At 41.5% G+C, this 22,415-nt stretch overlaps 2 protein-coding genes across 2 annotated transcripts; one reads left to right on the plus strand and one right to left on the minus strand.

Moving 5' to 3' along the window:
* Positions 1–411: 411 nt before the first annotated feature.
* On the plus strand, positions 412–15,536 carry LOC109476776 (probable ATP-dependent RNA helicase DHX58). The gene is made up of 12 exons (XM_019777796.1): positions 412–854; positions 1,448–1,735; positions 2,542–3,845; positions 4,236–4,391; positions 4,747–5,123; positions 5,762–6,015; positions 6,550–6,723; positions 10,026–10,206; positions 10,676–10,799; positions 11,481–11,715; positions 13,280–13,350; positions 14,044–15,536. Exons 1-12 carry the CDS (start codon positions 569–571, stop codon positions 14,164–14,166), a joined length of 3,573 nt encoding a protein of 1,190 aa, XP_019633355.1. The 5' UTR covers positions 412–568; the 3' UTR covers positions 14,167–15,536.
* Positions 15,502–22,415, minus strand: LOC109476680. The gene is made up of 9 exons (XM_019777687.1): positions 22,206–22,415; positions 21,240–21,385; positions 19,950–20,124; positions 19,100–19,187; positions 18,401–18,576; positions 17,517–17,901; positions 16,627–16,791; positions 16,071–16,134; positions 15,502–16,039 (listed from the first exon to the last, which is right to left on the minus strand). Exons 1-9 carry the CDS (start codon positions 22,397–22,399, stop codon positions 15,894–15,896), a joined length of 1,539 nt encoding a protein of 512 aa, XP_019633246.1. The 5' UTR covers positions 22,400–22,415; the 3' UTR covers positions 15,502–15,893.

Genomic DNA, 22,415 nt, shown 5'->3' on the forward strand with positions numbered 1-22,415 from the left:
TGTGCCATGTGCATCAGAAGTTTCAATTGCACACAATTGCTACACCATAACAGAGCGTTCAATAAGAACGATCAAAACTAGACACATGCTTATACGTGTTGCTCGAGGCCGCGAACTTTCGCATCGCATGACCTTTATACCTGCCAAGGAGCATGTATGGGGTTTTGTTGCTACACCTGCACCACATATTCCATGAACCAAAAGAGTGTTTTGGTCAGGTATTTAGTTATATCATTACTAGCTTGCAAATGCGTTATAATAATTTCTAAAAGGCCACGATTTTAATATTGTGCAAAGGGTGACTTTATGAATACAACGCAGTCCAAAGGTCATGCACTTGTAGCTGGTTGGTCCAATGTCTATTATCGATTAATAGTACGGTTTCATGCGGTTATATTTTAAAATTGGTGGAGTGAGTTTGAAAGTGCTTTAATGCGTGCTAGTAATGTGTCATTTTGGGGCATTTGGGTGATTGAAATTTCGCGCTTTCGGTCGATTACGTCATTCCAGACTTTCCGAGGTAGGGGAATCCCCCTCAGGTACTCTCCCGAAACTGACAAGAAACAAGATGGCGGCCAGGGGCAACAACGCGCCGCAACAGCTCTACAGTATTTTGTTCAAAATAGCTCGGGATCTGGACAAAAATGACGACTTAGAGGGCATGAAGTTTCTTTGCACTGGTACAATTGGTCACGGTGCACTTGAAGAGGTCGACACCCCCATAAAGCTGTTCAGAGAGCTCACAAAAATCGGGAGGATCACAGAGACTGACTTCAGCTTCCTTGAATACCTTCTGGGCGAACATGGGATCGGCCGTCATGACCTCTTGGATCTACTCACAACGCTTCGGAATGGTAGGTTTTTATTCTTAGCAAATGTAGATTGACGTTTCCATGGCAAACAATGCGATAATGTCAGGACAATCGTAAGGTACAAAAGTTAGAATGCCAGTCATATGACATCCCAAGGTCCGGATGCACGCCCTCCCCAACCTGCGTTTACACTTACTAGTACCTCCATGTTTACATTTTAAGCCCCTTTCCGATAAAACCAATCTAAAGAAAAAACTGTGTATAATCTTTGCGCGTGTGTGTATGCATGTGTGTCTGTGTTTTTGTGTGTGTGTGTGTGTGTGTGTGTGTGTGTGTGTGTGTGTTTCAGTGTGTGTCTGTGTGTGACTGTGTGTTTGTGTGTGTGTGTTTCAGTGTGTGTGTGTGGTGTGTGTGTGTGTGGTGTGTGTGTGTTTCAGTGTGTGTTTGTGTGTGTGTTTGTGTGTGTGTTTGTGTGTGTGTTTGCTACGGGTTGAACTTTTCTTGCCTGGTCAAAAACACATTTCACAAATATTTAGTTTTTGATATGTTACAACCCACTATGATAAAATTGTGATTGTAAAAGTAATGTGGCCTACATGTAGCTGAGAGACTGATTTTGTTCTCTATTATAACAGAACAAAACACACAGCAGCTAGTATCACCACATCAGCCTTCCTCGGCAAACCAGTTTCAACAGTACCCAGATCCTTCAGCAAGACCACCTCTTCCAAATCTGCAGACTGCCCCAACTGTAGCACGGCCACCGATATCATCCCCCCAACATGCTGATGCCCCAACAAGTCCTCAACAAAGTACGTCTACCCCAGGAACAGGCAGCCCACATCCTGGACCCCTTGCCAGCCCTCCTACACCTCCACATGACACCATCCCTAAACAAGTCCCCATACACGCCCCCACAACAGGTAACAGTGTTTTCAATTTTAATTGTTTTTGAATTTTAATTGTAATTTTAGAGTGATGTTAAATATATCTGTTATAAAATGTTTGTAAAGGAGTATGCAATCAACAGGTAACAGTGGTTTAAATTGTAGATGTCAAATTAATTTTGATTATTGTAATTTTAGAGGAATGTTAAAGAAATAAAAAATTCTGTTTTTAAAAAATTTGTAAAGGAGCATGCAGTCAACAAGTAACATTGTTTTAAATTTTAAGTGTTGTCAAATTTTAGTTGTAATTTTAAGAATAATGTTAAAGAAATCAAAATAAAAAAATTGTAAAGGAGCATGCAATCAACAGGTAACAGTGTTTTGAATTTTAATTGTTGTCGAATTTTAATTGTAATTTTAGAGTAATGTTAAAATCAAGAATTCTGTTTTGAAAATGTTTGTAAAGGAGCATGCAATCAACAGGTAACAGTGTTTTAAATTTTAATTGTTGTCAAATTTTGATTATTGTAATTATTTTAGATTAATTCTAAAGATAATCAAACCATTTTTTTAAATTTTAAAGGGGCATGCAATCAACAGGTAACAGTGTTTTGAATTTGAACTGTTTGGTCTTTTAATTGTAATTTTAGAGTAATGTTAAAGAAATCAAGAATTCTGTTTGAAAAAATTGTAAAGGAGCATGCAATTCAGTGATGAGGCTGTGAAATGCTTCTTGTGTGTGTTTGTGCAACAATTAACTGTTCATTCATTAATTCATTCTTTCTTTCTTTTATTCATTCATTCATTCATTTATTGTTTCTTTGTTTCTTTCATTCATCCAGGTATGTCAACTTACCAAACCCCTCCAAAACAGCTCCTATGCCATGGAGAAGTACAGTCGCACTTGGAGGGTAAACAGGCAACCACGCATGAAATGAGAGAACAATGGGAGCATGCTAGTGAAGCACAAAGAAGCGAGCATGAAGATATCCCTACATCTCCCAAACAGTTCCAATTTGGCTCCGACACAGTGGGTAGTCTCGACAAAGCCCCCACATTGACCGAGTTCCGTCAGCAAACCAGTGATGCTACAGAAGCCTTACACAGGGCAAAGCATCAACAGGAAGAAATCCAGAATGAAGAAAAGATGACAAGTGTAGGAGAGATCCAAGAACAGTTAGGCCAACTTCACCTTCCAGACACAGTAGGCAGCATGGACAAGACCACCAGCCATATCGAGGTGCAGCAACAACTCCACGCAGCTCAACTTCCTGCAGTTCCTACTAGAATCCACCAGGGGGCATCGTTGAATGAAGAAAATGATCTCGACCTGATGGAGGTGAACAAATGGTGGGAAGAGGAGCAAGCTGTAGCCTCCTCACAACAAGCTGGAATACTTTCAAGAACACCACTACAGCAACAGTCTAACAACAGCAACACCCCCACCCAGTCTTCCCCTAGTACTACGCGTAATCTCGATGACGATGTAGTTGAAGATTCGCCAAGTGACATGCAGGGTGTTAAAGAAGCTGCGTCTCCTCTAGAGTATAGGACACTCCGCGACATCCCCTACCAGAGCCCAAGTGGAATCAGTAGCAACATTGGCCAATCTCCAGTCCTTGGTAGTGGCGACAAGACAGGAGAAGACCTGGAAGTTGACTCACCCACCAAGCTTGAAGACCTAGAGACAGGCCCGGTGGTTAGACCTAAGATAAGGTCTGTGTCTACATCTCCTGAGGCTACGAGAGCTACAAGTCCTAACTGGCAAGACGTGGCACAACAAGATTTGCCAGAAGGGCAGAATTCAGAAAAGGTAACTCTGAGAAAATACCAGAAGGAGTTAGCAAGATCTGCTCTTCTAGGGAAGAATGTGATCATCACGTGTGCTACCGGCAGCGGTAAGACTCTAGTCAGCGCGCTGACGGCTAAAAAAGCCTGGAGCGAAGCTAAGGCAAAAGGTCTCCCCTTCAAGGCCTTGTTCATCGTGCCTATCAGAAACCTCACCAAGCAGCAGAAGGATCAGTATGAGATGCTCTTCCCTCTGGGAGTGGTTCAAGAAATCGGGGACACCGAAGAGCTCAGCGAAACCCTGAAGAAAAAAGATATCGTGATGCTGACTGCACAGATTGTTGTCAACTCCCTGAAGGTGAATGAATGAATGATATTGCTCGACAGTTGTACAAGATTCAATGTATGTATGGCAACAATGACAATGCAATAATACTAGTCGATTCCTAAAAACTATTAGTATTATCCAATACTACATAAATATGAACATAAATTGCATATTCACATGGTGTACATTAAAGTGTAAACATTTCTCTCTTTTCTAAAGCACTACATACATATTGGCCTAGGTACATAGCTATGGCACGACACAAGTGGATTGAAAATTGCTGTGCTTGTCTTATGGCAAAGAGTTACTAAATTTACTTGTGATTATACTCTGGTTGGCTGGTATATATTTTGGTGTCAACATTTTTCAATTTCTCTGCAGTGTGAACTGATTCTTGATTTGGTTATATTAACTATAAAGGCGGGGACGCTGGATCTCACTGACCTTAATCAGCTTATCCTTGACGAGTGTCATCACACCACCCTGGACCATCCCTACAACCAGATCATGCGCTACTATCTCATGAGGAAGGATGAGCTCAAGATGAGCAATCCTCAGCAGAAGAGGTTACCTCAGGTACGTTTGATGTTTGATTACGTTAACTGATGGAAAACATTTTGTTTTTACTCAGTCTCTTTATCTTTTTCTTCTTTAAACAAATAAGGTCAATCACCTGAACCAGACGTCTGTCACCATGGTAGCTAGTGTTGGGTTACATTAATTCATGTTGCAATTTTATAGCAGGAGGGATTCAGACTCCTGTCACTATATAATTATACATGTATATGAATGTGTTTGGGTAAGAATTAACAGAGCAGACCATATGCAAATTTAAAGGTAAACGTTGTGCATTTGCTTTGCAAATGTTAACTTTCTAGCTGTGTATTTGTTGTAATCTTTTTTTACATTGCTTCTGTTTTTTTTACCACAGATCATCGGCCTGACTGCATCCCTCGGCGCAGGGGAATCGGGGAACGCTCTGCAGCACCTGATTAAGCTCTGCGCCAGCCTAGATGCCAGCCGCGTGGACCACGTGAAGGAGAACCGTGGAGAGCTGCGCAGACACGTCTTCACTCCAGACGCCATCCACATCCTGTCGGGCCAGCCGCGCAGGCCGCACGACCCGTTCAGCACAGCGCTGGACAGCCTGATGCAGAGACTGGAGAGTAGGGTGTTCACGGACACGTGTCCGTACGACCGCGGGACGCAGCAGTGCGAGAGCTGGATCGTGGAGAGGAAGAAGGAGGCTCAGGCTATGTCTGCGAGAAAGAAACTGATTGTGTCAAAGTACCTTTTCAACTTTAACAGGTGAGGTATATTCCTGAAACTTTTAATCTTATCTCTAATGTGTTATAAGTTCTGGTTAAGTTAATTTATAGTGGATATATTGCTGCATTTGGGCTAAAGGGTGATATACCTTTCATTTGCTGATACACAATGGGGTTGCTTATACATGTATATATAATTAAACGTCTACATAGGGGGGATGATATGTGAATTAAAGCACCATGTACACCATGTGAGACAGGTGTGCCAGCTGCAGGCCTCCATCTGGGAGATTTGTATTGAATCACCAACTGCCAGACAGTAGGATTTGGACCACTGTGGCATGTACACCTGGCATGCCCCTACTTTTTTGAAAGGTGTGGTGGGTTCTTTAACGTGCCTGGTGTGTGTCTCTCCCCAAACACAGAGCCTACATGTCACATCCTACCTGAGGGACGTCCCTAACTGAAGGTTAAGGAGTCAGGAAAGTCAATTGTTAAGTGCCTCTCCCAAGGGCACAAGTTCGGTCACATTGCAGGATTCAAACCCAGGACCTCTTGATTCTGAGCCGAACATGCCTCATGACCCCGTTAAACAGTACAACTTATACAATAGGTGAACGGACTTATGAGCTGCTTGAAACATATTTTGTACATTTCCCTCTATTTTCTCTTCTCCAGGGCACTGAGGATGTATTCTAAACTGCGAGCAGTGGACGCTATACAGTACCTCGATGAGAAGATCTACCAGTCCCGCGAAGGGTTGAAGGACCCGCCCAAGCTTCCAACAGAGAAGTTCTGCTACCAACAGTATGACGAGATCAGGGATGAGCTGTGTGTGTATGCGGAGGAAGAGGAGACCAAGTTTCCCAACCCCATGCTGCAGCAACTCAGGAGCCTACTCATACAGAAGTTCAACGAGGAAGAATCCTATGGTTTGTTTGGTCCTTCTTAGGTACATGGTACACATGTATAAGATATTTTCAAAACCAAAATAGTCTGATTTGATTTTCAACTCTTTGTGATAATCCACTGGTACTCTATTCAGTGTAAAATAAGCTAATTCAGAACAAGACTGCAGAATAACACACCATAACCTTGCCATGTTTTGTTATAGCAGCTGTAACATTATCATATCAATTTTGGCACCTTTTGCTATATGTACATCGTATTCTGTAATCAAATAAGTTACTAAAAAATAGACAAGCAACTGGATATGAAGGCAGGCAGCATTCATTAGAGAAATCTCAAATTCAGCTGAAGTTAACATTTCTACACTGTCACTGACAAAAGATAGTGGATGCCAACTTACAGAAAAATTGTCTGACTAGATATATTTCCAAAATCATATCCAGTTGCTCCAACTGTTACGTTTTTTTTAGTATCTAGACCTGGATGTATAACCTTCACTGATGTACTTTGATGTATTCTATAATTTAAATATCTCATTCAACTTCTTGACCCTCCAGGTATTGTGCTAACACAACAGCGCAGGGAGACAGAGGCTATTATCCAGTATGTGGAGGAACAAGAGGTGCTACATGGGAAGATGCGTGCCAAGCGCCTGGTGGGGCAGGGAAAACTGGAGGACAAGGCCATCACTGATGCACAACAGATGGCAGTGTTAAAAAGTTTTAGGAAAGGTATGGTGACATCTACTTTTTTTTCATTGTGATTTCTACTGAGTAAGGCCACACTGATTTTATGGATGACATTTGTGCGTGCATTGATTTTTGCCTGTTCTCGATAAAATATCCCCTCCTCCAAGGCTCTGGCCTGGGTGCCATTCTCCATAGTCAATGGTAGCTAGTGACAATAAGGAGCCGGTGGTAACTCTGGATGATGGCACCCAGCCAGGCTACTGAAGCTCCATGGAACTCAAGAACTCAATACAGTGCCGACTCAGTGCCACAAAAGGCCATCATGTGCTGACTTGTTGTAAAAGTCACTATGTACTACCGAAAATTCACAAACACCAGCTTTGTATTCCTTTGGATTAGCAGCATTTTTAGGGCTGGAAGTTTTTTTATTCCCTGCCCTGCGTGCACTAGTTTATTTGGGGTCTTCAGAGGATGGGCTGGGAAACCTTAATGTCTGGAGTGACCCAGGGCACTTTACTGGGCCCACTTGTGTTCCTAGCCATGATCAACAATGCAAAACCCTCTACCAATGACCCACACTGGAAGTACTAGACTACAAAAAATGTCAACCCCAAGAAACCTTCAGACCGACCTTGACTCCTTGGACACTTGGACCAAACTGAACTCCATTTTACTCACATGTAATCTCCAAAAATGTAAAGCAATGTACTTTGCTTCATGCAAACCCTCCTCCCCCCCCCCCCAGTAATGCACCCTCTTATACTCAGAGGTCAGCCACTTAACATAGTTACACAAGCAAAGTTACTCGGCTTGCACATACGCTCTGACCTACGGTGGTCTGATCAAGTTGACACCATGGTGTCCAAGGGCAGTAGAAGGTTATACTGCCTGAGTGGGCTGCGTCGGGCAGGCCTCCCTAGCTCTGACCTTGTTACTGTGTATGGTGGATATACGAGGGGTGATCAAAAAGTTCTCGGCCTCACCTAGAAAACGTCATGGCAGTAAAATTTTTCTTACACTATTTTTTAATATAGTCCTCTCTAACTGCAATGCACTTGGTCTAGTGATGTTCCAGCTTTATTTTCCTCTTGTGGAAGAAGGTTGAATCTGGACCCCCCCAGCTTGGCCTATAACGTATAGATGACGTCATCATTACCATCAAAAATGTTGACCACGTAAGTGGAACTTGGGTTTAGGAAACAGGTAGAAGTCCGAGGGTGCTAGGTCAGGTGAATTGGAAGGGTGGGGTTAGACTGCAAACCTAAATTCGTTTACTGCTGCCACTGATCATGACTCCTGTGCCGTGTGGACAGGTGCATTGTTAGCAGGCCAGCTCGGCGCTTTCCTCTCCTTTTCTCTTTGATCGTTGTCCTCAACTGTCATAATTCTGTTGAATAGTACTCCCCATTGATGCTTTAACCCCTTCGCAGGTAGTCAATCATGATTACTTCCTTACTGTCCCAGAAAACAGAGGCAAAAACCCTGTCAACGGACTAAAGTCGCTAAAACGTCTTGAGGGGCCGGGAAAAATTCTTCATCCATTGTTTGCTCTGCTGTTTTGATTCGGGGTGAAAGTGGTGAACCCAGCTCATCTTGGGTTACAAATGTTTTGTGGAAATTGCATGCATTGGACTGAATTCGTTCCTTGAAATGTCCCGCCTGTATAACTTCTGATGTTCAGAAAACATTCGAGGCAACCACCATGCAGATAGTTTGTTCATGCCCAGGATGTATGACAAAACATTGTGAACTGAGTCATATAACACAGGCCAAAGACTCTGCTACATGTTGGACAGTCTCACATCTGTCATTCACTACCATGTGATGGGTGGCCTCAACTGGATTGTCCGTGGTGCTGATTTGTGGCATCCTGACCTATGTTCATTTTTTGTGCTCTCCTTGCCGCGCTTAGAGCTAGTAACCCACTTCTTTATATTTTAATAAGAAGGGGAGTCATCACCAAGTGCCTTGACCATGTCTTCATGGACTTCCTTAGGAGACATCCCTTTTTATCGATACACTTGATCACAGCACACGCTTCTGTTGCGACCATTTTGTGATTTTGCCCTCACCCACCCCATTTTCCCGGGGCATCACGTGCTAATTAATGAATATAGAAATTTGAATTTTTGTGTGCAGTGATGTAAGACGTCATAGTATACAGTTATACTAAAGAATAGGAGTTTGACCTTTATTTTCTAGGTGAGACCGAGAACTTTTTGATCACCCCTCGCCCTGCTGGAATCTGAAAGAATACTTATATTAGAAATAATCCAGAATCTAGGCTGCAAAAAAGCTTTTAATTTGCTGTATTATGTATGTTTTTCCAAAAAATAAACCAGTCATATATATATATATATAATTATTAGGCCACATCAATTTATTTTCTTGGTTAACGGATTTTTGTAGAAAAAAAATGGAGCGGGCGGGCGAAAAAAAATAAAAATAAAAATTTGATACTACCTGCCATACAGCCATGTAGTGTGAAATCCAGACTGCTTATTAAGTTACGAAAATACTGGGAAAGAAACAAAAGACAAGAGAGGATGTACCGTATTGTGTTTTATTTGCTATCCACACCATTAGGTTGATAATCTTTTTCGTACACGAGCAAAATGCAGAAAACAAGTTTTAGCATGTTACTTCCAATTTCCACCATCATCATATGTACGTATACTCGAAAACATGACACGAATGTTAACTCTCACAAGCAATTTTAACTTTAAAGGGGACAAGATTTATTCAATTTTACATGTACTGTACCTAGATTCTGCCTTGATCCAAAGTTCCAGCTTTCTCAAACAATTTAAGCTTCCGCCACAAATTTTGTCCGCCATGAGGCTCCCGCCATGCAGAACAAAACAAATGACTGAGCCAACATGGTTCCAGAACATCGCATCTGATTGGTCAGAAAGTAAAACAATCCACGATTGGGTACTTTACGTCATGTGACTATGTGTGCAGGAGCGCCTCTAGCGACATTCGTATCAACTGCAGCAATTTCATTGGGGTCTCCCTGTTCAGGGTATTACCGGCCTGTGGGGTCTAAACTATGACGTTTTTTATTTTTATTTTCATTCGGCAAAAAAAGCAAGCGGCGAATCCGTTAACCAAGGAAATAAATTGGTGTGGCCTTATGATAAGTTTATTAATCACATTTCACTTGCCATAATTTTTGGGCAGTAGTATATTTCCCTCAGAATTTATAGTTTTTAGTTGTCCTATACAAGCACTAAAGCAGTAAATAAGATATCAAATATTATCATAATGTCTGATTGATAGCTGTTGAATGTTAATTACTTTGTATGTTGAAGGATGACCTCAATGTACATTGTGTTTCTTAGGACTTTCATCTGAGGATGGCTGCAACCTGCTGGTGGCAACAGACGTGGCCCAGGAGGGTCTGGACATGCCTAAGTGCAACTTTGTGATCCGCTACGACTTTGTCTCCAACGAGATCGGATCTGTGCAGGCTCGAGGGAGGGCACGTGCCAAGGACGCAGAGTGCTACCTCCTAGTTACTGCGTAAGTGGAACTTAAAAGTGAAAAATGCCCTTATGCTAGAATTGAAAATGTCAACACGCAAAAAAATCAATAACAAGAACAACAGTTCCCAAACAAGCCACAAGGGGGCCCAAACTTACATCACTTCTTCCCGAGCACAAGAGCTACCACCATCCAAAAATCATGACCCTAGCATGTCTAGATCAGGAGATATCAGACTGGAAGTTCCACTGCAGTACCATAACCCGCCAGGGGGCCCAAAATCTAATCATGTTGAGGTCTCGTCAACTCCTACCCACCTACACGTAGCAACTGTCAAGCTAATCCATCTAAATGTAAGCCTTCTCAAGTTGTGCTGTTGGCAGACAGACACACACAAACACAAACAAACACACACACACACACATGCAGAGCCTCGAAAACATAACATTCTTTGCGAAGGTAATGATTTTGATCACCTATTAGTATTACTTTGTTGATCTAATTGCAGAGGTTCTACCAATGAGAAGAGAGAACTGGAGAACCAAGAAAAGGAGAAGTTCATGATGGAGGCACTGGAAGAAATGGACAAGCTAACCGAGGTGGACTTTGACACCAGAGTCAAAGCAGAACAGGTGAACTTATCTTAACCTATTCATCATATTTAGCTATTCTAAGGCCACACCAATTTGATTTGTTGGTTCACAAATTTGTTCAGAAAAAAACACATGAAGCAAGAGGCAATAAGTTAGAATAAAAACAGGCCTACATCCTTTGATAGCCCTAAATTTTATTTTATTTTATTCACATTGATTTGTGAGCATTAGATAGCAAGCACAAATGCAAAAGCAAAAAGGGTTGGTGGAAAAAGGAGTCCAGTCCAATTGGCAGAAAAAGCAGTCCAGTCCAATTTGGGGATGGAAAAAGCAGTCTGGTGGTTTCTACCAGGCTGGTTTATAATTACAATGGATTTTGAACTTTAAATCAAACCACTGTTAGATGGAAAATAAAAAATAACTACTAGGAAGGCAAGGACTTTCCTCAACTGTTTGATCAAAATATAGGCATTTTGGAGTTGATTCAGAACCTGAATACTATTTGTTTTAAAATTTTGTAAATCTGAAAAAAGAAAGTGGGCAAATTTGAGAACCAGTCTTGATTGAATGTGTAAATCGGTGTGGCCTATTGTATGGAAGTATTAAATGTACAACTGTACAGTAAAGTTTTAGTATGAGAAAGATTATGTTCTAATATGCCATTTTATGAATGTACTATTGCACCTTTTGTGTGTAACTTTTGAATGAAATTTTCTACAGAGAATACAGTTGGAGAACTGGAAAGCAAGGCTGAGGAACAAATCTACAAGAAGCAGTGCCTTTGAAGCAAAAGATGTGAAGGTGTACTGTGAACAGTGTAACCACAAAGTCTGTGACGGCACTCAGATCATACGCAAAGGTTCCAACTACATCTGTAGGGAGCCATCTCTTCCTGAGAAGTGTGAGATAGTCTACAGGACTCGACCACAAGTATATCGGACCACAGACACTTTGGGTAAGTACATCGTATATTAGTGCACCCCCTTTTGAAATGCGAGAGGGTGGCATACATGTAAGAAGTCTCATGTGTACGAAGTTGCTGCAAATGCTGTGCGTTGAATACTAGTACTGTGGAAGACGTAACACATTTTATCTCAAATTGTACTCTCTATAGCTGCAATGAACAAAATGAAGTCTTTGTGTATATACATACATACACACATACATACATACATATGTATACAAGAGTTCCGAGATCTCATACCTCCATGAAATATGGGCTTGACATGTAAATGTGAATTTCTTCTTTAATTATGTAAATTACCTCCACATTAACATAATAAATGCATCGTGATGTTAACTTTTGATTAACTTACACATGTACCAAGTATGAAATTCCTATCATTTACCTCTAAGGAGTCATAGAATTTTCGCATTAATTATGCAAATTAGGTCATCATTTGCATAATTGGTATCTGTTGATGTTCCATCTGCCATAGATTACATACATTACATGTATGAAAGTACTATAATGTAAAACACTGTAATTATAGAATTTCCTCATTAATTATGCAAATTAAGTCATCATTTGCATAATTTGTAGTTAATTATGTACATCTCTCTCTCAGCTACCTACCTACCAAAAATGATGATAATACCTTGTTCCTATCTGGACTTATTGGCTTTTAAAGATTTCGCCCGAAAATCTCCTGCAGTTCCAAAACAAGCTGCTAGGGGGACCAAACTCACGCCACTTATTTCTGACAGAAAAAGCTGTCACCAAAAAGTCAAGACCATAGCATGTTTAGGACAAAAGATACAAAAACCGGAAGTTCTGCTGCAGTACCAAGGTCATCCACCAGGAGGCCCATATTTGACCTTGACCTTTGCCTTCCTAAGACTTACTAGCGTACCAAATATCATCGCAATCCATAAAGGCGTTATGGAGTTATGCTGACTACAAATGTGCGGAAACACAAACACACAGACACACACACATACAGACACACACACACAGACAGACACGCCTCCATGAAATATATGAGTTTTTGTATACAGTACACTAAGTGTTTCAAACACACAGCTAATCAGGCCTGCAGCTAATACAAACCCTAACCCTGTAATAGGTCACCTTTTTCCCTGAGGGAACCCCATTAATCAAACCGGGTGCCAAGCCCACTGACTCGATAGCCACACAATGACACATCTGTTGGCTGCAAAGGAGATTCCTCATTAAACCGGAAGTGCTACTGCACTACCAAGGCCATCCACCAGGAGGCCCATATTTGACCTTGACCTTCGCCCCCCTAACACCTACCAGCATACCAAATATCACCACAATCCATGAAGGCGTTATGAACTTGTGAAGGTACAAAAAAGCGGAAACACAAACACACATACACACACACACACACACACACACACACACACACACACACAGACGCGCCAAAAACAATACCTTCCATTTCATGGAGGTAATAAACAAATTATTTATATATACAAATTATTATACCTCCATTGCAGTTGTTGCAATCAGCTTATGGTAGACTCCACTCAAACATTTTTGTTTCAATTTCCAGGTGTTATCAAATGCGGCAACCCAACCTGTGATAATCAGTACGGTCCAATCATCAAGTACAAGAAAGGACAGGTAAAATTCATCTCTCGATACTGGGGCTGCCTTTTGGTAACAAACTCGTTTTTAGCATTTTTTACCTGTTTAGATGTTTTTTAACATTTCAATCGCTGGTTACCACTGTGTATATCTCTGTGTACTAGTATATGATTCAATCCGACAAATAAAATTAAGGGTCTGTCTGATCATTATTGCTACCCATAAATGTTCTCAGGTATATAATAACTGTTTATTCTGTAATCAAGTGATATGCCAATGCCCTCAATGCACAAATATCAGTTACTATAATATAATGTAGGCCATTTTCATTATGGATGACATCTGCACACACATAAATTTTATTCGTTTCCAAAAACAAGTTCTTTATCATACTGTAAATTGTACAAAGCACCTACAAAATGAGTAAATATATCTTAGGTTGCAGACAAATATTTAAAAAACGGTACTGTACTAGAAGACTGAAATCAATGCCCAAGGAAAAAAAGGAAAATGTGAAGAAATGAAAATGAGGAGTCTTTTATTATTCAGCATACCATACTCTGTGTGTTTAGTCATTTGTATAACCATCATGACCATGTAGATTTCATAATGAAGGAAGCTTTTTTTTGCCAAATTTTTTTTTTTCATTTGCCTGCTTCCATCATACATGTATATGCATGTAACACGTACTAGAGAGAGTGATGAATTTTGTCCCATGTTCCCTTCCAGGTGGAGACTGGCTATGGGATGAATGTGAGCAGCTTCATGTTTGACTTTGGTGACGGACAGCTCAGACCCATCTCTAAGTGGTCCAAGGCACCATTCCCCATCACTGAGGAACCTTATGTATAAAACAATAACTGTAAATCACTTTATGATTGCGGTGGCAAAAGTTCGCTGTCTGAGAAAAATTGGGCAACCATGTTTGCAGAACTATACGTTCGTAGGTGCAGCAAAACAAAGTTGGCGAATTTTTGTTCACAGTAATAAGTTTGTGGTACAGAAGTGACTTCAAAAACTGTGAATATAAAAGTACCACAGAATACACGTAAATCATTATTTACAATATCTACCCGACATCTACTTGAAAGAGGAAAAGAGAGTTCACAGTACCTGTCACTGTTTCAATTTCAATGGAAAAATGGTCATAGCAAGTTTATTGTCACATGTCCAACCCTCGAGCAACGAGGACCACAAGACATTAAAGAGATAGTGAGTGAGTGGGTGTATGCTGCATTGATAGGAAATTTTATTGCACCTAAATTATGGAAGGAAGAACCAAGGAAAATCATGAGGAAAAATACTGACCGGCTTAAATGAGAGCTCAAGACGTTTACCCCAAAAAAAATCAGAAAGAAAAATTGAAAAATTGTTCGGTCATTTCATGCATTATCCAATACTTCCTAAGACATCCCCATGAAGCTGAATTTTTAATTTTTTGGCTCTTGTTGATTATTCAAGTTTTCAGTTTTTCACTTTGTGCAATTCTTGGCCACTGCCACCCTCTGTTAATGTTACGTTCCTCTGGCTTTGTATTCACCAGATTATGTTTCCATACTTAAAGTAGGTAGCATTACATTCTTAGTACTAGTATATTGTAAGTCAAGTATACCTAAAGCATCAAGTGCTATTGACAATCATTTCATCTGGCTATTGTTTCTTCAACACGTAAGTGCCTTTGGTGTAATTTTTTTGTTTAATTGTTTAATGGTTTTTTGTCTAATGTTCCTAAAACGTTGCAAGGTAGATGCATTTGAATTGTAAATTTTTTTTTTATTTTACTAGGCTAAATGGTAAATTTTACAAAGTTTTAAAAGTTGAATGCTGTTTAACAGCATCAAAAGATATCACATGAGATATAAACCATTTAGAGGAATGTAGTGATTTTATATGCAAAAGGTTTTAATCTTAGTGTATGTATTCTGGACTGTATGCAAAAAAATGCTGTCTGAGACAGTTCATTTTGCACTGTATCTATATCAATGTAAAATTATGAATTCTAAATAGTTATTGGGCAAAGCCTTGTACTTATTATAGATAAAAATTATGCGCAATCCTCAATGTATTTCTTTTAATTATATGCTGCTACAGTAAATAATCACATTGACTGGATCATATCTTTTGGAAATGTTACATGACAAATTATCCAATGTGTATGTTGAAAATGAAACACAATTTTAGTCGTACTTTGTCCTGCTATGTATCATTGAAAAGGCAAAGCCTTTATTATCATAATAGACAAAAACGAGTGGCATACATTGTACTTTAGAGGCTTTTGTTTCAATTCAACACTATATGCTGCTGCAGTAACATTTACTGTACCTTGCATGATTCGAATTAAGAATTCTATGGACTAAACCATCTCTGATGCAATGTTACAGCCTAACAGTCAATGTGTATTTTGAAAATGTCTGATCAGTTCTTCTCTGCTATTGACAGTCGCTGTACTTTTTGTTGTGTCAATAAAGTTCTCTACTCTAAGTTATCTTTATTAAAGTATTATTCTGTCTTTAAGTCTGTCTTTAAGTAATTACAGTATAAATATTTAGGTTTGGATGTAAGGGAACCGTTATCTATGTCTATGATGACACATGACGCAGACTGTCTGTGTAGATGTACTCCAGCGCGCGGAACGGAGACAGCAGTTTACAGTAGTGCATCCCGTCAAACCCGAACCACGCGTCCAGACCCGTCACCAGGGCCGGGCTCGTCACCTGTAGGGAATGGTACAATACAATTATACACTATACTGTTACAGTAGTGCATCCCGTCAAACCCGAACCACGCGTCCAGACCCGTCACCAGGGCCGGGCTCGTCACCTGTAGGGAATGGTACAATACAACTACAGTATACAGCTATAGCATTGATAAAACTCAAATCTCAGTTTAATTAGTGGCGCTGAAGAAGAGTGACGGATGTCACTAGAAACGTCCGGAAGTAATGTTATTTAGTAGAGTTCATCAACCTAATAAAGCTTAAACTTCTTAGTCTTACAAACAACTGATAGTAAAGTTCTTTTTCTCACAACCACAATTTTCTTAATTGGGCATTCGTTATTTTTGTAACTTGTCAATCTCAAGATGAGTCCTTTATTTTCTTGGTGGTACCCAAAAATCCGAGGCCCAGGATCCTACCAGTAATCGTTTTCCGTCACAATTTTGGGCATTTTTGCTCCACGAATGTTGATATACATTGGGATAGTGTTGTTTCAACTTAGTATGTAGATAAGTGACTAGAATATTGGCATTGAAAAATGTAGTTTTCTAGCATAAAACTGCATAGGGTACCTTTAAGTAAATAGGAACACCCACCTTAACTGTCCCATCCCCCTGGTCCTCAAACGTGAGCGCCCCTGACAGCCAGCCTGACCCCGTACTCTTCATCTCGTCATCCGCGAACGTCAGGTGGTGACCCTTCTGCTGGTACCTGGTCATGGCGGTGCTGGAAGCTGCGGTGGAAGCAATCTGGAAAGCCATCTGGAAAAAAGACAAAAGGATCTGGATATAACGACAATGACAATGAACTTAATTGCATATTCACACCCTACATGGGCCAAATGCACTAAGTTAGATACTTGGGTACAGGTATAGAAGAAACAAGTGTTACATTTCTGTGCTACGTCTCTATCTACAGGATCTCTTCTCTCTTTTTGAAACGTGTGGACAAATTTACATAGTTTTTCATTTACATCGTAGTGCTTAGATGTCATAATATGTTCGAACATCTTCGGTATAAGTATGTATGTTTCTTTTCTAGACTCATTCCTCAAGCTAAGAGCCCCTGTCTCACGAATTTGGCCTGCCGAACGCTAGCCGAACGCTAGCGAACTCCCCGGGACCATGATTCGGAGTCGGCACAAAGTCGGCTGGCGTTTGGCGAATTCGGCTACAGTTCGGCTGCAAATGTTTCAACATGTTTAAAACATTGACGTGAGTCGACGTTCCACGTGAGGTTCGATCATAGTTGGCTGGTCTTTGACCGTATTAAAGTTAGGAAAACACCAACCATCCATTCAGAATTTGGCGTTTTGGGCGTGTTCAGGGGTTAAATTTGACTCCAATTTAACTCAAATTCGTTTCTATTCGTATAAAACGGTAGGCGTGGTCTAAATCTGGTCAAAACGCTCCCGAACGTCACCTGAACCTGGTCGGTTGGTATTTGGGAACAGATCGGGGAAATGTCGTTAATGTGTAGTACACACCTGGTTCAAGTCCTTACAGGTGATGGGACTGTTATAGTCCCCCGGACCCAGCTCCTGCACAACCGCTGACTGCCTCTTCATCTTCGTGGACAGCATGTTCGTAGACACGTACGGCTCCGAGTTGTCGATGGGGTTCAGCGGATAGTCCAGCTTAGTGTAGGTCTGTACAGTCACCATGTCTCCCTCCTTCTCTACTTTGGGTTTGTTGTCACCTAGCTCTAAGATGTTGTCGACGACTTTGGTCTTGACCGTGAGCTTGCTCTGTAACGCGGCCGGAGCTCCGATGATGCTCTGCTGGGCTGTGGTGACCCAGGGCGAGGTCTTACCGTCATAGTCGAGAGCGGAGATGATGTCGAAGGGGGCCAGAATCCTACCCGTGACGTTCCTGTACCAAGAATACATGTTCAAGTATAACGTCAATGTTCAATACTTAGTAAGTGCTGCACTGACTTTCTGCAACATTAAACCTACCACGCAGTGTCGTTTATAGTTTTTCAAAAGCCCCAAGTGCCTTTCAGTAACACGTATTCCCATGTAGTGCTTTTCAGTGTTTAAAAAAAACCCCATGTACAAAATGCAGTACTCAAAACCCCCATACAGTGCTTTTCAAGGATCACCCCATCATAAGTACAATTTTCGCATCTTTGACATGATCGACGCCACCCTGTATTTGGCGCCCTCTTATAATATCCCCAAACAGATCTTTTGGTGGCTGCAAAGATGCATTTGCCGCAAACATTTACATGAGTGCCGAAATGGTAACTGCCTGGCCAGTGGATACTGCCACCAAAAGATTTGCGTTGAGATTAGCTCTCTTACACTCTTACACTTTAGCGGTCAGAAGTTGGACTGTCTACTTACTACATAGTAAACATTCTACTTACATCTGAGTCCGCAGGTGTTTGACCGCCGCTGCCTGCATGGCTGCGGTGTTGTTGGGACTGTTGGCGACCATGAAGTTGACGGAAGAGTTGGCTATCAGCCTGTGCGCCTGTTCCATGGTCATCTCGGCAGGAAGGTCCATGTTCAGCACGTTTGAAGGCATGGGTCCTGACGCGATCTGGGGTCAAGGAAATATAGACGGAAGGAGACCAATAAGTATTCGTGTGATTAGGTTGGTGGACTCAGATCCCTGGCAGGCCCCTTATTGTATACTTGGGAAATGCACCTTACACCTACTTCCTAACTTGACTCAGGTAGAAATGAGTACCTAGCTTCGGTTGGGGCCGTCTTCTCGAATTGGGCGAAAAGCCAAGAGGCACACCTTGAGGACGAGAAAGATCCCACCCCACTTATTGAAAATAAGAGTCCTTCCCAGTGTGAGTGGTTCAAACCTTACAGTCTGGTCTCCGGTTTGACATCTTGAAGAGGTGACAGGCACCTGTTATGTCAACCCTTCCACAAATGTGGTCAATGAGAAATAAATAGTCATTGTATGGCTTAACCGTTCACAAAAGACGTATTCATTGTATACATGACTTAAGCATATGCATGTTACTTACCAAACGCCTAGAAAACAAAATAATGGTTGCATTCTTCACTGTCAATAGCGACCGCAACAATTACAAGATCATCATACTCACGTGTCCGTGGTTTAGTCCAGGTACAACGACCACCGGTTTCTGGTACACATATGCAGTGGAAAAGTTGCCGTCCATGGCTACAAACTCCCTGTGAAGAAAACGAAATAGGGTGGAATATGTGTTACATGTATATTCACAGCCAAGCAAATTGGCAACTTAGAATTATCAATTTGAAACAGTTTGTACAGTACAGAAATACAGAGAGTTTGAAATACATTCTCTTTCTGACGACGCTCTTAAACATTTGGTACAACTTAGTAAATTATTGAGTTTTTCAAAATGTTTTTTTTCCTATTCCAACATTTCATGACTTACACAGTGACTTCCAGGACAGGTTGACAATACTCATTTTCACTTGAGTTAATTGAGAACTGTAAAGTGCCTTTGCCAAGGACACAAGATCGGTTGCATATCAGGACTCGAACCCGGGACCTCTTGGTTCCAAGTCGGGTGGCGTAGCGGTAGCGTCTTCGGATCGGAACCAAGAGGTCCCGGGTTTGAACCCCACCTTGTCACCGATCTTGTGTCCTTGGGAAAGGCACTTTACACGACTTTCTTCACTTCACTCGGGTGAAAATCAGTACCTAGCTTCGGTTAGGGGCGTCCCTCGGCTAGGACGTTAAATGGAGGTCCCGTGTTTGGGAGAGCCACACGCCTAGCACGTTAAAGAACCTACCACACTTATCGAAAAGAATAGGGGACCTTCCCGGCGTGAGTGGTTCAAACCTTCCAGTCTGGTCTCAGTTTGACATCTTTGACATCTTTGAAGTGATAGTCACCTGTTATGTCAATCCTTCCACAAATGTGGCAAATCTTCATAAATAAAAAAACAAATAAAAAAAAAGCTGACCTGTACTTCTTCCAGGAGTACCCCAGTCTGACCAGACCGTCCAGATCGCCGTTGAGTGTGAGTACGGGGACGGGGAAGGTCGACATGGGGTAGGAGCTGGTCAGGTACGACCCCCACAGTAACATGCCCTTCGCCTGGCGTGGGTTGTCAGACAGGTACATCTGCAGGAACGTACCTACCAAGGAAATATGATAGTACAGTCACCTTGGACAGGTGGTCTCCAAGAAGAGGGTCGCCTTACAACATGACTGTGGCATAACTGGTTTCCAAGTCGAGATGTTCTAATATATAATGTCAAATACTGTAAATGCATCTGGGGAGGGTGACACATGGAACAATTTACGTCGAACAAAAACATCATCCAGCAGTCAAGGCAAACTGCCTGGTTTTAAATTCAAAATGATCGAAAATCGGATGTGGTCACCCATAGGCTGGTATCAGGCCTTGAGAGGACCCAACTCAGGACGGTCACGGTGGTCATTTTGGACAGGTTGCTTAATGCTTGTGTCAATTGGGAAAATTTTTGGGACCGAGAAAAAGCGGTCACCATAAACAGGTGGCCAGCTTGAAGAGGTGGTGGCAGGTATGATTGTATATTGTATTAGCACTTGATGTCTAGTAACTAGGATTCTATACCCTTTTATTTTTGTACTATCATGGTAAATAGTCGTTTCCATACACGTGACTGTCTGTTTGTATGACTAGTTATAGACCTTACGAAAGTCGCTGTACTTTTGTAGAGTCAATGAAATTCTTATGTATTGTACCATGTACAATTGCCGTGCAGTAAAGCTCTATCTATATATATATCAAAAATAAAAATGCGCTGGGCGAAAATACATGTAAATTTGGGATGGATGCATCCCCGCTCATGAATGTTCTCGTCCGCCCCCTCCCCCCCAAAAATAGTTTTCGACCATGAGCAAATGTATGCTGCAAATTGCAAAAAAAATATTGGATAATGATACTAATGTCGTAGAATGCCAAAATAAATGATCAAAACAAAAAGAAAATGACCCAATCTCTGCCTATGACGACCACGTTATTTTCAAGCGTGTGGCCGAAAACCTTTTATGCTGACAACTAACATATTGATTAAATAGTTTGTAAATGCTTTTGTCAGCATGACAGTCTTTGCGCAATGTAAAATGGCGCCGGCTCGGTCGCTTTGGGTCTATGGGTGGATTTCTTGTCTTTTTGCCAAGTCTATTGAACAACAAGAACACTTGTCTAACAAGAACACTTTTCCTTGGTCCCAATGGGTGGTCGTCTTAGACAAGTTGGCCTTACCTCCAAGAGAATGTGCGCCTATGAAGAAAACGTCAGTCTTCATGCCGTCCTGCACGATGGCCTGTTTACACGCCTGGATGGCGGAGGACAGCTCCAGCGGGTTGGGCAGATCTGTCACGTACCCGTCCGTCAGGCCCACCCACAGTCTACGGAGTAAGATATAATTAATATACATATATATAGATAACCTTTATTGTACACATTCCTTATATATAAGGTACAGGTAAACCGATAAAAAGGTATAATTGTAGTACAAACAGGACTTCTGATAATAACTACATCAGCTCTAAAGCTACCGGCTAATACAGAGGTTCGGCTTCTCGTTTCTTTGTGATGTTAGAAATATAATTTGAAATGGGTTTTGTTTGATTTAGGATGATCAAGTCGCATAAGAAAGATGAATTTTCAACATTAGTCAGAGATTGGAAATAAGGAAACTTTCTTGTATTCACACAGGTTATTTCCATCATTACTACAATCTACGAAAAAGTGGACTTCATCTTCATTAAGCTACATGCTGTACAAAATTGGCAAAATTCTTTGCTCAAGGGATGTGCGGTTATGCCTTCCTGTTTCGATGCTGAGTTGAGTATAATAATTATGGTGGTTTTATTCGTCACCCCTAACGATACAAAGTCGCAGGGCTCCCTTATATAAGGGTTCTGAATTGACTTGCCGTTTACATTTCGTTTGGCATACTGGGTTAACATTGCGCACGGAATATATAACTTAAGCATTAAAAGATTGTAAGGATTGACTGGTAGTACATGTGTGTATACCATATGCTATGTTACCCCTTTTTTAAATTTTTCATCAACATATAGTGATACAGTAACAACGATCTTTTAAACGTATGTTAACAGCGGATGTGATCGCCGAATGTTTCAAAATGTTCAAACGGGACCTCTTGGTTCTGAGACGAACACTCTACCGTTACGCCACACGAACGGCCCCACGATGACTCACTTGTGCGGGGAGAGGTCCTGGATGGTCTGCGCTAGCGGCTGGTACGCCGTGCCCTTGATGTAGGCTCCCGGCACGATGATCAGGCCCATCTCCGCCCCGTCCGTGTTGGTGGGACGGAGAAGTTTGCAGGACGTGCCCAGGACATGGGGCAGGCCGCACAGGAGCAGCACTAGAGCCGGGACAGGGAACCTCATCGTTACGGCAGCCACA

Source organism: Branchiostoma belcheri, unplaced genomic scaffold, assembly GCF_001625305.1.
Source record: "Branchiostoma belcheri isolate BF01 breed outbred unplaced genomic scaffold, Haploidv18h27 scaffold39, whole genome shotgun sequence".
In the NCBI taxonomy this organism is placed as follows: Eukaryota; Metazoa; Chordata; class Leptocardii; order Amphioxiformes; family Branchiostomatidae; genus Branchiostoma; species Branchiostoma belcheri.

Coding starts and splice junctions, on each gene's coding strand:
- LOC109476680 (XM_019777687.1), bottom strand. CDS start 22,399: ATGAGGTTCCCTGTCCCGGCTCTAGTGCTGCTCCTGTGCGGCCTGCCC. Junction 17,902..18,400: donor AAACACCTGCGGACTCAGAT/GTAAGTAGAATG, acceptor TTCTTGGTACAG/GAACGTCACGGGTAGGATTC. Junction 16,135..16,626: donor AGGGGGATGGGACAGTTAAG/GTGGGTGTTCCT, acceptor CATTCCCTACAG/GTGACGAGCCCGGCCCTGGT.
- LOC109476776 (XM_019777796.1), top strand. CDS start 569: ATGGCGGCCAGGGGCAACAACGCGCCGCAACAGCTCTACAGTATTTTG. Junction 3,846..4,235: donor TTGTTGTCAACTCCCTGAAG/GTGAATGAATGA, acceptor TTAACTATAAAG/GCGGGGACGCTGGATCTCAC. Junction 4,392..4,746: donor AGCAGAAGAGGTTACCTCAG/GTACGTTTGATG, acceptor TTTTTACCACAG/ATCATCGGCCTGACTGCATC.